Raw genomic sequence first — 13,811 nt, 5'->3', positions numbered from 1 at the left:
CAGAATTCAGTATCAATCAAGTAGTATCTCAGGTGTCAGGGACAAAGACAAAAATATTGGGAAACAGACTGAAAAATTAGAAGAGACTTCACTGCACTTAGAAAGTTAATAGAATAACAGGCTTTAGCATGCATTTTCTGGAGAATATGAAATCTTAACTCAAATGTCTATCAGTATTTAGTGAATGTACTTGGGGATTTGCCACAAAAAACACATTAACGCTCTGCAGACTTGTGCTAGAGACTCCCTTTCTACACAACAAAATCTTCTACTACACAAGAGCAGTAAACTATTAAAATTTGCGGAATGGAAAGTGACCTTCTCTTCCTATACTTTACCACTATTATAAGAAACACCAACGCAGCACAGCACACCTCAGCTTCCAAAAACAACAACAGGCAGGGTAAAGTTTTTCACCATTTATTCTTCTTCTGGTACCTCGGCTTTTCACCTTCAAAGGAATAAATTAATTTCACAAAAACTCCACCTTATATACAACTCTAGCACAATTAATTAATAAGTTCATTATTCAATAAATCCTGCAGTACTAAATTACCAAAAAAGGGCATGTTAAAAATCACATTGACATTTAACCCCAATATCCATTGTTAATATATCAACATTTTTTCCTTTTTCAATACATTACTTAAACATTTTACCATTAACATTCCAGTAAATACAATACCTTCTTAGCCCATAATAAATTACTTTATAAAGTTAAATTACTATCATTATTCATTCAACGTGGTTGGAGTGTTCTGTAGTTAATAATAAACCTACATTCCAACTTATCCAACTTATTTTTGAAACTTCCTCCATACTCCATAAATGGACGTGCTATCACACTGAAGAATAAACTTTTTGTGACAACCCCCATGAGTAGATATAAAATGATCTCCTACTGGACTCAGGCAATTTCTATTCCTGATGTCCCCTAGATGTTCCGTAATTCTTACTTTAACTCTTCTCTTTGTTTGCCCAGTGTATCACTTTATCTTTTCACATCCACATCCTATAATGTAAACTACAGTAAAATACTCTCTGGCTTTATACAGTTTCCCATTAATTTTCCATCTGTCTAAATTTTTAGCTTTACTACAAATCATACAATTACCACACAGCCGTATGCCCACCTTACCCAACTTCATTGTACTCACACCTTTAACATTCAACATTTCTTTTAAATTACTATATCTTTCATAAGAGAAAGCTACATAATCGGGAAACATTTTGCCCACACTACCATCCTCCTTCACCATATACCAAAATTTTGTAACAATATTTTCCATCACATGAGAAAATTTTGTCACACAGAATAATTTTTCTTTTGCCACCACATTTTCCTTACATCCTTCTCCTCAGTAGTGGGATCCTTGCTTCCTGTTGACATTTCCACCAAAGGCATTCTTCCTAGCCATGAGTAATAGTTCCTGTGAGTAGCCCCTGGCCCTTAATCTGGCCAAAGTTTCATCCACAAAACCTTGTTTTAAAGATTCTTCGGAAGTATTCCGAAGAATCCGTTTCAATTCACCCCGGGGTAGAACTTTAATTAGATGGGGGGATGCATACTTTCTGCATGTAAAAAGGTATTCACCGATGTGGGCTTTTCTATAAGGTTTGAATTGTACCATATTATAGGTTCATAGGTTGGTACTAGGCTATCAGCCCTAGGGCCTATACAAGCCTAGCCATAACAATTCCCTGGCTATTTCTTCCCACACTATTTACTTCCATGGACCCCTGTCTAGCAGGGCGACTGACGTGATTCACGGGGTGAATTTCCTTTCTCCCATCCAGTTGTCAAGGTTCCTTTTGAAGAGGGCCAAAGAGGCACTCTGCTTGACATGTATGGGCAATCTTTTCCAGAGTCTGGGGAGTCTCTGGGTCAGGAACCTATTCCTCCAGCTTGTTTTGTTTATTGTGATGACAAGGTTTAGAGCCCTGGAGCATGTGGCTCTGAGGGATTGGGATTTCTTTAACTGTAGCATGTCCAGCAGCTCTGGGTTTGACATGGCCTTGTATGTTAAGCAGAGATTGCCTCTGAGTAGACGATATGCAACAGAGTATAGTTGGAGTTTTTTAAGGCGGTCAGCGTAGGGCATCTGCTTTAGGCCTGTGATTCTTTTAGTGAGGTATTTCTGCGGCCTTCCCAGTTGTTGCAGATGTCTTGAGAGGTACATACCAAACGGGGCATTGTATTCTATAATACACTTGTCCACATATAATTCCACATTTAAATAAACAATCCTGTTGGAATTCAGCTGATAAGTAAATTTCAAACCATGATCTGTGCAATTTAATGCTTCCATAAATCTCACAAAGGCAAACTGCTCCCCTTTACAAACAAAAATCAAATCATCCATAAATCTATCATAATATACTACATTCTCAATGAAAAACTTAAGATATAGAAACTGGTTCGGAAAGTCCCCCATATAAATCACCGCATATGAGGGGGCAAAAGCCGCCCCCATAGCTGTCCCTCGTTTTTGTAAAAAGAATCTCTCACCCACTCTAAAAAAAATTGTGGGTGAGACAAAATTCCGACAACAACAAGTATGATGTACGAGGACCCTCACCCATCATTCTCCCCAGAGCCTCCAAACCTCTTCTTGTACTGATGTTAGTGTATAATGCACAAACATTCACCATAGCCCAATAGTAATCAGTCTGCCACTCCATTCCTTTACGTCCCTTACACAACTCCCTGTTATTCTTAATATGTGCTGGTACCTTTGTTAGATATTTTTTCAAGTGAAAATCCAGGAATAGGCCGACATTTTCCAAATACAACCCTACCATCAACACAATGGGTCTCCCAGGGGTGATCTAAGGTATTTATGAATTTTTGGGAGAGCGTAAAATTTTGCATCCTTAGACTCCTTAATAAACAATCTTTTCACATCTTTACTACTTAGGAACCCCAACCTTTCACCCTTCTCCAAAATTTCAAGCAACTTCTCATTAAACCTAATAAGGGGATTGTTCTTTAATTCAACATAGTCGTCTTGCACAAGAATCAAATCATTTAACATATTTTCATAACCCCTTGTACTCATAATCACCCAGTTACCCCCTTTATCAGCTTGTCTGAAAACAAGCTCATCCAAATGGAAACGTATTTTTTGCATTTCTTGCCACTCTTTTCTAGACAAATTATAACACTTCACACCTTTCAAAAAAAAATTCAAACTGACGTTCTACTTCTTTACAGATCACACACTCAATTTTAGTGCTGAAAGAGGTTTTGGAGGGCATAAATTTAATTTTATTAGTAGAAAAATTAGGAACATTTAATGTTCCATAGCCAGTATCAAAAGCATTAACTGTTTTAGAGACCCTGCCTATTTCCCCCACAAAAACGTCCTCCTGCATATCACAGGTCTCATCATTAACTTCATCCAGCAATTCATAAAATAAATCAGTTTCATGTAAACTGACATTTAGTAAATCATCATCCAAATTTGAGTCATCCTGTAAAGTATCAGATACATTTTTTTCCAAAGAATTAAAGTACACCTTTAAATATAAGAGACAGAAACACTTAATGTCCATAATAAGGTCAGCTAAACTGGAAACTCTAGTAGGAACAAATTTAGGACCTTTAAGAAGCACGCTAATCAGTTCATGGTTGAACCTAAACTCAGATAAATTCACAATGTTGAAAACAGAATTGGCAAACATTAATTCACTATCAAAAACAAGAGCCTTGGGGCCATGATTGTCAATAAATACATTATTGCCTTTAGTAACTTCATTTAACCCAAAATTATCATTCTCAACATTATGTACAGCACCAAAAGGGTCCAACACAGAACCCGAACCATTAACAATACAGGAAACTGTATTCAATATAGTCAGTGTCTTCCAGAGAGGTAGGGGTATTAAGGTAGTTATTCGCAAAACACAATTCATACCTCCCAGTCTCTAAAGGTGTAGGGTTTCCATGAACAGGCTTTTTCAACAACAAATTTTCTCCTGAAAAAGCAAAGAAGCTTACTTCTTTCTGTTGTCTCCATTCCGACAACCTTTACGAGAAGAACTTCTTGTTTGCTTTGATTTGGGTGAAGGCATTGTCCTTGTAAAGTTTTTTTTGACCTTCATTAACTTCCCCTATGGAAACCTCCTCAAACGAAAAGGTCTTCTTACTGCTTACGCTAGTGTCTGCTGACGAAGTAGAGAGGTTGCAAGGCTTCTTACCATCGGAAGCCTCGCCCGTAAACTTAGGTCTACCCATACATTTGCTCTTCTTAAAGGAGTAAACCATACGGTTCTCCAAGTCACTAATGTCACGACTCAATTTCTTCTTTTTCCAAGTCACAACATTATTCTCCACATCCTGCAATCTATTCTTAATACCCCCCATTTGATCTTTAAAATCACTATCAGACACCTCTTCCATTAAGGCAGTTTGTAGTTCAGTTATTTGCAAACATAACTTACCATCTGGTTCCACTTTATCAAAATTTGCAACCATGTCAATGTACATTTAAGTGAGGTTTCCCTCCATTCAAGAAGTAAATCCCCTTCTTCATCTGAAAAGTCGCTTGCTGGCAGAAGGGGGAATATGCAGACCTCTAGGTGTAATATTCAAGGAAAGGTATTTTTCCAAAAGTTTAGTATAGAAAAAATAGTTACCTCCTTGATTAGGAGTCATTCTAGCTGATTAAACTTCTCCATCCAATTATTATTCTTATTGGAGCCCCAGGGATCATTTTCCTGAAATTTGAAATCCCTCTCACGAAGGAAGTCTGCAAATAAAATACCTCCATGGGTACTCACTCCACCAGTACTGCAGCCAAAATCCTTTGAAACTGAAGCAGGCTCTAGCGACATCATAAACACACCAATGGCCAAAACGGACACCCAGGAGAAAAATTGTAAGAAACACCAATGCAGCACAGCACAGCTCAGCTTCCAAAAACAACAACAGGCAGGGTAAAGTTTTTCACCATTTATTCTTCTTCTGGTACCTCGGCTTTTCGCCTTAAAAGGAATAAATTCCACAAAAAACTCACCTTATATACAACTCTAACTTAATTAATAAGTTCATTATTCAATAAGTCCTGCAGCACTAAATTACCAAAAAAATTGTATTTTTAACATTCCAATAAATACAATACCATCCTAGCCCATAATAAATAGTGTGGGCAAATTGTTTCCTGATTATGTATCTTTCTCTTATGAAAGATATAGTAATTTAAGAAATGCTTAATGTTAAAGGTGTGAGTACAAAGAAGTTGGATAAGGTGGGGATGTGGTCGTGTGGTAATTGTATGATTTGTAGTAAATCTGAAAATTTGGACGGATGGAAATTAATGGGAAACTTGATTAAAGCCAGAGAGGTATTTTACTGTAATTCACAGGGTGTAGTTACATTATAGGGTGTGGATGTGAAAAGATAAAGTGATATATTGGGCAAACAAAGAGAAGAGTGAAAGTAAGAATTATGGAACATCTAGGGGACATCAGGAATAGAAATTGCCCGAGTCCAGTAGCAGATCATTTTATATCTACTCATGGGGGTTGTCACAAAAGTTTATTTTTCAGTGTACTAGCACGTCCATTTATGGAGTATGGAGGAAGTTTCAAAAATGAGGTGGATAAGCTGGAATGTAGATTTATTATTAACTACAGAACACTCCAACCACGTGGAATGAATATTGATAGTAATTTAACTTTATAAAATAATTTATTATGAGCTAGGAATGTATTGTATTTTTTGGAATGTTAAAAATGTTAAAATGTTTAAGTAATGTATTGAAAAAGAAAAAAATGTTGATATATTGACAATGGATATTGGTGTTAAATGTCTTAATGTGATTTTTTTTAATATGCCCTTTTTTGGTAATTTAGTACTGCAGGATTTAATGAATAATGAACTTATTAATTGTGTTAGAGTTGTATATAAGGTGGGGGTTTTTTGGAATTAATTTATTCCTTTGAAGGCGAAAAGCTGAGGTACCAGAAGAAGAATAAATGGTGAAAAACTTTACCCTGCGTGTTGTTTTTGGAAGCTGAGCCTTGCTGTGCTGCGTTGGTGTTTCTTATAGTTTTCCTGCTGGGTGGCCGTTTTGTCCGTTGGTGTATTTATGATATGATTTACCTTTACCAAACACTATTAAAAAAATAATGAAAAACAAGTTGTTTGCAAGACCATGCTAATGTTTAAAAAAAAAAAAAAGAAATGGAAAACAAATAACTTGCAGTATTGCATCATTTTTGGACTGGAATCAGAACCAAGATGCACATTTTAAAAAGCCCTTGGACACTAGTAGTAAACAACCTTATACTTGGAAAAAAAAGTGTAAGAACATACTATTGTCCTGCACTAACAAACACCTAACTTGAGAGTAGACTATTGTAGCTGTGACATTTTTGCAATAATTCAGGGATGTACTAAGAAAATAAAATGGTAACACAAACCTCTAGAAATATCAAGTTGAATATTAAGAAACGCATCCACCTCCAACCAAACTTTCTCCATCATTAGTCACTTGACTACTGCTTTGTCACAATAACTGCCACCTGTAGCCCAAGGTCATCTGTACTTAGAAGTGGAGGGAGCCACTGTGTTAAAACACTGGCATTGTAAAATTCACATCACAGTTGTACAGGGTGGTATGTATTTAACAGTGCTGTAAGTCTATATTTAGTTTATTAATTTAATAGCAACAGGGATTGGTAGGCACATACACAGAAGAGGTGACAGAGTACATTTATTTAGCATATTATTTTTTTACACTTCCTTTGCAGGTCACACATGTAGCTATAGATATAGATTGCTTTATTTTCTGTAGGTGTAGCATTTCAAGACGTATCGTCATAGTAATTTAAAAATGAACATGTACTTTTCTGTTGTCATCATGGAAACACTGTTCTTTAAAGTCAAGTATGCTCATGTGTAAATCAAATGTAAAGTTAATAATTGCCAGTAATGCCAAAAGTAGAATAGTTGACAGTCTTTGTGGACTAGTTGGGATAAGGAGTTTGGTTGGAGTCAAGTGTTGACTCTTAAGTGCAAGCAAACCATGAATAGTTCACAACCTAACCTGGCAGTAGCACTGCATCTTGAATCTCTTAGTGGCAGATCACAGTGAAATGTTAATTGTCAACTAATCAATTGGGTGCAGACCTGTTCAGGACCTTCCTTTTCGAGATATTTTTAAAGAGGTAGAGCAATTTCATGCAGCCTGTTTAAAGTGGGGGGAGGGTGTATGCTCACCCCACCCTTGTTCTGGCACCCATGATTAAAATTACTTGGTATCCTTCATTATGACCTATTTATGAGCAACAAATACTCCATTTTAAAAACAAAATAATGGATTGCAAGAGAAGGAACTATGTGTAGTTTCAGTTGTCTATTATACCAGTCTGGGCTGTTAAAGCACAGTTGAGTACAAGTATTAGAAGTTCTAAAATCTTAACAGTGTAGTCCTACATGCAAATAACTTAAAATACTGGTAGATCTTAAATACCTCAAAGGCTGCTTATAGCATCAGTGTGTGGTTGTTAGTAATGTAGGGCACAGTATGTACAAGATTACCAACATCTGTTAAATTTCAAACTACAGCTGTTAGGTGAAAAAATTATGATGGTCCTCTTTTAAACCGCTATCCCAAATAGTTTAATTTACTACATGCATTGAGTGCTGCTGAAGAATTTATGTTATCTTATAGCAGCAGTTTCTTTTCTTGTTTGTCATTGCATGTTAGTCAGATCTGCTGACTTTGCATTGAAGGTATTTTTCTGTAATCTCAAAGGTTTCTTTAGCTCTTGTAACCACCATTGCTTTCTAGGGTTAATGCCATAATAAGCGCAGACCATGTTTTGACCTCTCCTTGTTACCACCACAACTGCTAAGCTTGTTGAACTGGCTCAGTTCAGACTGCACATCCCCAGGTGTACAAGAGAAGTCTTCTCAAGATGAGAATTGAATTCACTGTATCCAGAAATAATGACCTGAGCATTCCCGGGGCACCCTTACTACATGCTTGGGTTTCCTGGATCTCTGCAGCTGCTGTCCCATGGTGTGATCATCATCAAATATGGTATTACATAGCTCAGGATCATTTTTGGCCTGGATATTCAGAATGGATGGTCTTGGGTTTGACACAACTGCAGAGTTAATCACTGACCTTTGGTTTAGGGTGCTTTGGTACCAAGTACACTATGAGCATTGTGGTTTACAGATGATGACTGCTATAAACAGTTCAGGACTAGTATAGAAGTCCAAAAACAATTCACTATCCAGGTTTAGGTCATACAAGCCATTATTCCCAGCCCCCCCCCCCCCAGTAATCTCCATTATTTAAAAAAACTTAGAATTTTCACAGTACAACTACAGAATTTGTAGATGGTACCCTGTTGAACACCATACACACAGCCTCTTGGATGGCCATGTACTGAGATTCTGTTAAATGCATATGTACAAACAGCAAAGATTTCCTTTATGCAGCTTGCATTCACATTGAGGCAACTCTCTTCTTCAGTGGTACAAATTCCCGGTAAACAGCAGGTAGCTTCCTGTACCTGCCACCTGCCCAAGACCTCAAGAGTTAACTCCAGAGTAAGAAAGAAACCAACTGCACAAAATAAGTCTAGTTATAGAACCACTGTTGTGGTTCAAGGCAAAACACACTAACGCTTGCCAGTCAGATCTGGCTTCCTGCATTAACTTTGGCTTCTTCTTCATCAGAGAGGTAATATTCCATAATCTAGTAGCCAGTTTTTATTGCCAGCACTAGCTCATCTTAATTTGATCTTGCCTGTAACTTGATTGGTATTTTACTTCACCTGTCCCTTCACCTTCTGGGTCTTGAGCATACATTGTGGCTCCACTCAGGTTTTCTGGGAATGATCTTAGCCAGGGTATATGGAGCACTTGCACACCAGGTACTCCAGGCCTGGCTCCAAAGATGTCTCCTTGTAACCCTGTTCCAATTGAGGTTATCAGAGTCATCAACTAAACCATCATGAGACATTCTGGATCTCGTTTATTCTAGTCTTGCTTCTCAGACCAGTTTGCAGAGGGTGTCTCTCTCCCTGAAGCATAATCTCCTTTAGATAACCTCTTGTTGATTAAGGAATTAATTACATTAATTTGTGTGCATTTTTGGTATTAAGTCAGAAATAAGATTCACACCCAGGTGTTCATTTAACTACTCTGCTATTCTGATGCTTTGTTACCTACCCATGTTCAGCCTTTGAAGGCTTACATATTTAGTTGACAAAGAGTGAACTTGTATGCTTTCATTTACTATTTTTGTAGGCCACGGTGGTGCAGCGGTTAGCGTTGTCGCCTCACAGCAAGAGGTTCTCCCGTTCGATTCTCGGCTGGAGTGCCTTCTTTGTGGAGTCTGCATGTCCTCCCTGTGGTACAGTGACGTTTAAAGACATGCAGGTAGATGTGTGCGTGAATGGGTGTTCCTTCTTTGAAGGTTGGGCGTCGGGCTGGCAACCCGACACCATAAAAATCCACTGCCAGTCATTAGCAGACTGAAGTTCCGCTGTGGCGACCCCTAACCAGGAAAAAGCCGAAAGACATTACTGGTACTCTATTAACCCTCCTCAAATTCCTAATTTTTTCTTTTGTATAGGAATATCGTCAGTAACTGCAAGATAAATTCTAAAGTTTGCCTTGACTTCTGTTGAGTTTAGTAGAGAATGTGCTCACATTACTACTAGCTGCATTATAAAAGCTCATGCTAGATACCTCTTTATATATATTTCTAATCTTAGTACCTTAGTTTTTCTGTTTTATGTTTTCTGGAAGGAATATGTTGAAAGTGCCCTTAGAATACAGGCCATTACATACCTAACAAATAACTACCCTTTGATCAAAGGTGAGAATCAGACTGTGTACCTTTTTCATATGAGATAAACACTTTAACCATTAAGCCAACCTCCAGCCCCTAGAATTTGCCATGTTTATTTGAAAAAGTAAAAAAATAAAAAGTTTCATATTCACTTTGACTGCATTTGTTTGACTGAAACTCAAGTGAAGGAGTAGCATGCTTCCCATTGTTGCTTTCATCATGGTCTACATGCTTCATTTGAAGGAAAAATATTTTTACTGTAGACCTTTATTTAAGATACTCCATTCTGGGTTCCTTGCAGTTCTTTAAGTCCATTAAGAATGAATTGCATTGACTCAAGGCCACAAGACCGAATCTCTGAATTTCTTCAGTATTATAACATCTCTGTAATGCACTTGTCCATATGGAGAAAAATGCCAATTGCTAGGTATTGTTTTGGCACTAGGATTTAACAGTGCATTTATTTGTTAACGTATTTTTACAGATTTTATGTGGAGAGGCAAGCCCCTTGGCATCCCTTAACTTGGGGGTGGTAGCTGTGCTTCCATTTCTATGGGACTATTTTGGACTCAATATAAAGCAAAGTGCTTCTCTTAGTCTATTCAAAGGTAATTTAAGTTTAGCAGCCTTGTCCTTCAAGGAAAGAGGCAGCCATAAGGTATCCCGGCATATCCTTGTTCTTCCTGTCCCTGGCTTATTTGTACACAAAACATAAGGGGGGAAAAAGCACCATGTTTATGCAAACATAGGCTTAGGATTCTCACAGATCAATAGTGTAATAAGTACCTATATGCCATTCACATCCTCATGCTCACTTATTCTCACTTTGAGATTGCACAACCCTGAGTTGAATACAGTACATATTTATTGTGAAATAAATGTAACTCACCTCAGAGATTGCGCAAGTGAGAATAATTAAGTAGGGTGATTTGCCTCTCCCCCACACTCCCCATGTCAATGATGCATGGGAGCTTGTCTCCCTGTGATAGTAGTAGTACTCTGTTTTCAGCCAAACATTGATATTTTTTTCATATGTTTGTAATAGAGAGAAGTAGCAACACATCACTGTAGTCTTAGTCATTTGCAGTTTATACCATTGTAGAATGCACAAATGCAGGGAACCTGTACAAATGAATTTAGTCCCTGTTTTGGTTAGTTTGTTGCTTTTAGATACTGCAGTCAACAAACTTGAAAGTGCTGCTTGGATTTAAAATGTGGATTTGTTTCCACAGCATAATTGTGGATTGTGTTATCATCTTATTGATCTATGTTTTTTTTTCTAATGAATACTGACTGTCTCCCTCTGTCTGTCTGTAGTGAACAGCCTGCATCTCCGAGTACACAAGAAGCAATTCAGGGAATGCTATCAATGGCAAACTTACAGTCTTCCTCATCTGCTTCACCTTCCAGCTTGCAAGCATGGTGGGTGAGTGGACAGGAGCGGGGAGTGTCAGGTTCCTCAGTTTCTCATTCAATCAAAAAGAACAGCAGCAGCAGAGTAATAAAGCGTCCAGGCAAGAGGACCATTAAACGTCCTTCTAACCATGGCTTTGAGAGTGAAGATGAGGAGAGTGAAGATGAACAGGCGACTCTTGGTGCTTGCTTCAAAGACTCAGAATACAGTAAGTAGTTCAACATCTTGTACTCCTGCTTCAGAGCCATCTTTGCAGATATCTTACATTGTTTTTTTTTAATTTTTAATCATCATTTTATCTGTACCAACGCTTGGGTATTGATAATTGCTTTAATGAAATACTGAGCTAAAGTTAAGTAGAAGATATTGTGTATGGTAGGTAAAAGTCGTTTTACTCTTCAAACACTTTATTCTAGTTAGAACCTGGTAAGAAATGACAGTCTTTGTATTTAACTGTACAGCTGATCTGATGATGTCATTTTCATTCTTCTTTAACGAATGGGTTGATTCCGATCCTCTGATCCAACTCGGCCACTTTCTCTAGATTCTAGGATCTGACTCTGAAGTTTCTCCCTTACCCATAATACCCCTGACCACTGTATTACCTCAGATCTTGTTTACAGGTTCAGACAGGATTGCGATTTCTTAACCTCATTGTAAGTTTAGTTAGTGTATAAGCTTGTATTTTTTCTCCTTAATTTTATTTCCTTATTGTTAATTGTTGTTAATAATATCTCCCTTACCTCTTTTTTAAACTTTCTTACTACCAAGAATTAAGGTTCTTTTTTGTAATCTTAGTTACCATTGTTGGTAACCCTTCTTCCTATGTTTACCTCACTCTGGGGGATTTTCCAGTCATACCATTGTTGGGATTAAAGCTTTCTTTTTCTTTCTGTTATAACTATTTAAAAAAAATTCCTTTTTATTCCCTTTGTGGGTAGGTGCTGTTGTTTGCGGCTTTACAGTGTGGCTGATAAGCCTACTGGTTTAAAAAGTGCACTTCCTGTGGACATTATATTCCCAACTCTGATGCCCACAGGGAGTTCGTTTATTGTCTGGACATGACACACTTGAACACCTGCTCCATTTGTGCAGCATTTAATGCCATAGACATTAGTGACAGGAGAAAAAAGCTTATCTTAAAAGGCCCTCCTTACAGCTTCTGATCCTTCTGCTGGTACTTCATCATCAGGGGCTCAAACCCCCCTCTCATAATATAAAGGAGTCCAGGGAGCACTGAAAACACTCCCCTGACCATTCACCTAAGTCAGCACTTCCATCTGAGCCTCCAAAGGTTTCGAAGAGTTCATATCTGAAGTGTCTGGATCCGATGTCTAGTGTTGCCAAGTCTCCTCTACTTCATAGTCCAAGATTTTCCCCAGAGCCAGTATCCCCAAGGTTGATGTCTCCTTTTATTCAGGAGACTCCTAAAAAGCCTTCCAGGCCACCTTCCACTTCTTCCTCCGTTAGGTCCCCCTGAAGTCTTTCCGAGGCAGAGGTGGATAGGATGATGAGAAAATTCCTCAGAACACGGATCCAGGTAGGGTTCTTGTTGGCGCCATCTCCCATAGGATCTGTGACCCTTAAACCTTTTTTCCAGCCTATCAATCCTTCTCTGATCTGACCCGCTGGTTTGGAGCCCTTGGGATCCAAGATCCTGAAAGTTGATCCATCAGATGTGAAGATTCTTTTATCTTCCACTCCAGCGACTTCCTTGATCTGATTGACTCCTGTCCCTCTGAAGCATGATGGTTCTCGTTGCTGAAGTGTTGGCATCGGATCTGAGGGGTTGACTTTGAATCTGAAGGTTTTGGAGCCAGTGCTTCCCCTTGAGGGTTTGGCGTTGGACAGCTCTGCTCCAGCTCCTCCCTCAGAGTGGAGAGTCAGAGAGGGCCTTGGATTGTCTGCTTTGAGAGTCTCTGCTCGTTGGATTATCCTCTGCTTCTCCTGGTTTTTCTACCTTTGAAATGGTGGTGAGGGATTTCTGTCACCTCAGAGCAGTTTCAACTATTGCACCTTCAGATCCATTCCATATGCTCATCAGATCCTATGTCTGAGTTTATTCATCCTATACCTTAGGGACAACCAGCCAAGATGAGTTTCCAGGCAGTTTTTGCTAGGGAACTCCCTGCTTCTTCCAACACCTCTCCAAAGCACACCACAGAAGAGGTTCCTTAGAAGAGGTTGTGCAAGAGGAGGCACTTGGATTCCCCTCAGGAATCCCTCAAAGAAAAATGTGATTTTTATGAAGGGGAAGGGTCCCCTAGATCACCACCTGAGGATGTCTCATCTGGAGACATCTTAAAGCTCCTTCTCCAGAAAGGTGATTGGTCCTCCCAAAACACTTCCCAGAAGAAGTCGATGTTCTTGGAAGCCTTCAGGTCTGGACCATCTTCATCTTGGGTTAAACCAACTGTGGGTGAGCTTTATAGACCTTGTCTCCCATAGGACATGGAATAAACTGGAATCCGTGGAACCAATCCCCAAATGCCCAGACAAGATTTTGAGTGCCCCATCTGACAGACAACACTGGACCTAGGGAATCCCTGCAGATGCCATAGTTGTTGCAGCAGCCATTA

General features: G+C 38.7%; 1 protein-coding gene across 1 annotated transcript in view; it reads left to right on the top strand.

Moving 5' to 3' along the window:
* PHF8 (PHD finger protein 8) overlaps nucleotides 1-13,811 on the top strand; it is a 3,148,719-nt gene that overhangs the window by 2,197,982 nt on the left and 936,926 nt on the right. Inside the window, exon 17 of the mRNA XM_044080095.1 lies at nucleotides 11,136-11,440. Within this exon, the coding sequence (XP_043936030.1) occupies nucleotides 11,136-11,440 (305 nt within the window). The remainder of the gene's footprint in view (nucleotides 1-11,135; nucleotides 11,441-13,811) is intronic.

This window comes from Protopterus annectens, chromosome 8.part0 (assembly GCF_019279795.1).
Source record: "Protopterus annectens isolate FY-2018-M chromosome 8.part0, PAN1.0, whole genome shotgun sequence".
Lineage (NCBI taxonomy): Eukaryota > Metazoa > Chordata > Ceratodontiformes > Protopteridae > Protopterus > Protopterus annectens.
This window is presented reverse-complemented; position numbering and strand designations above follow the sequence as displayed.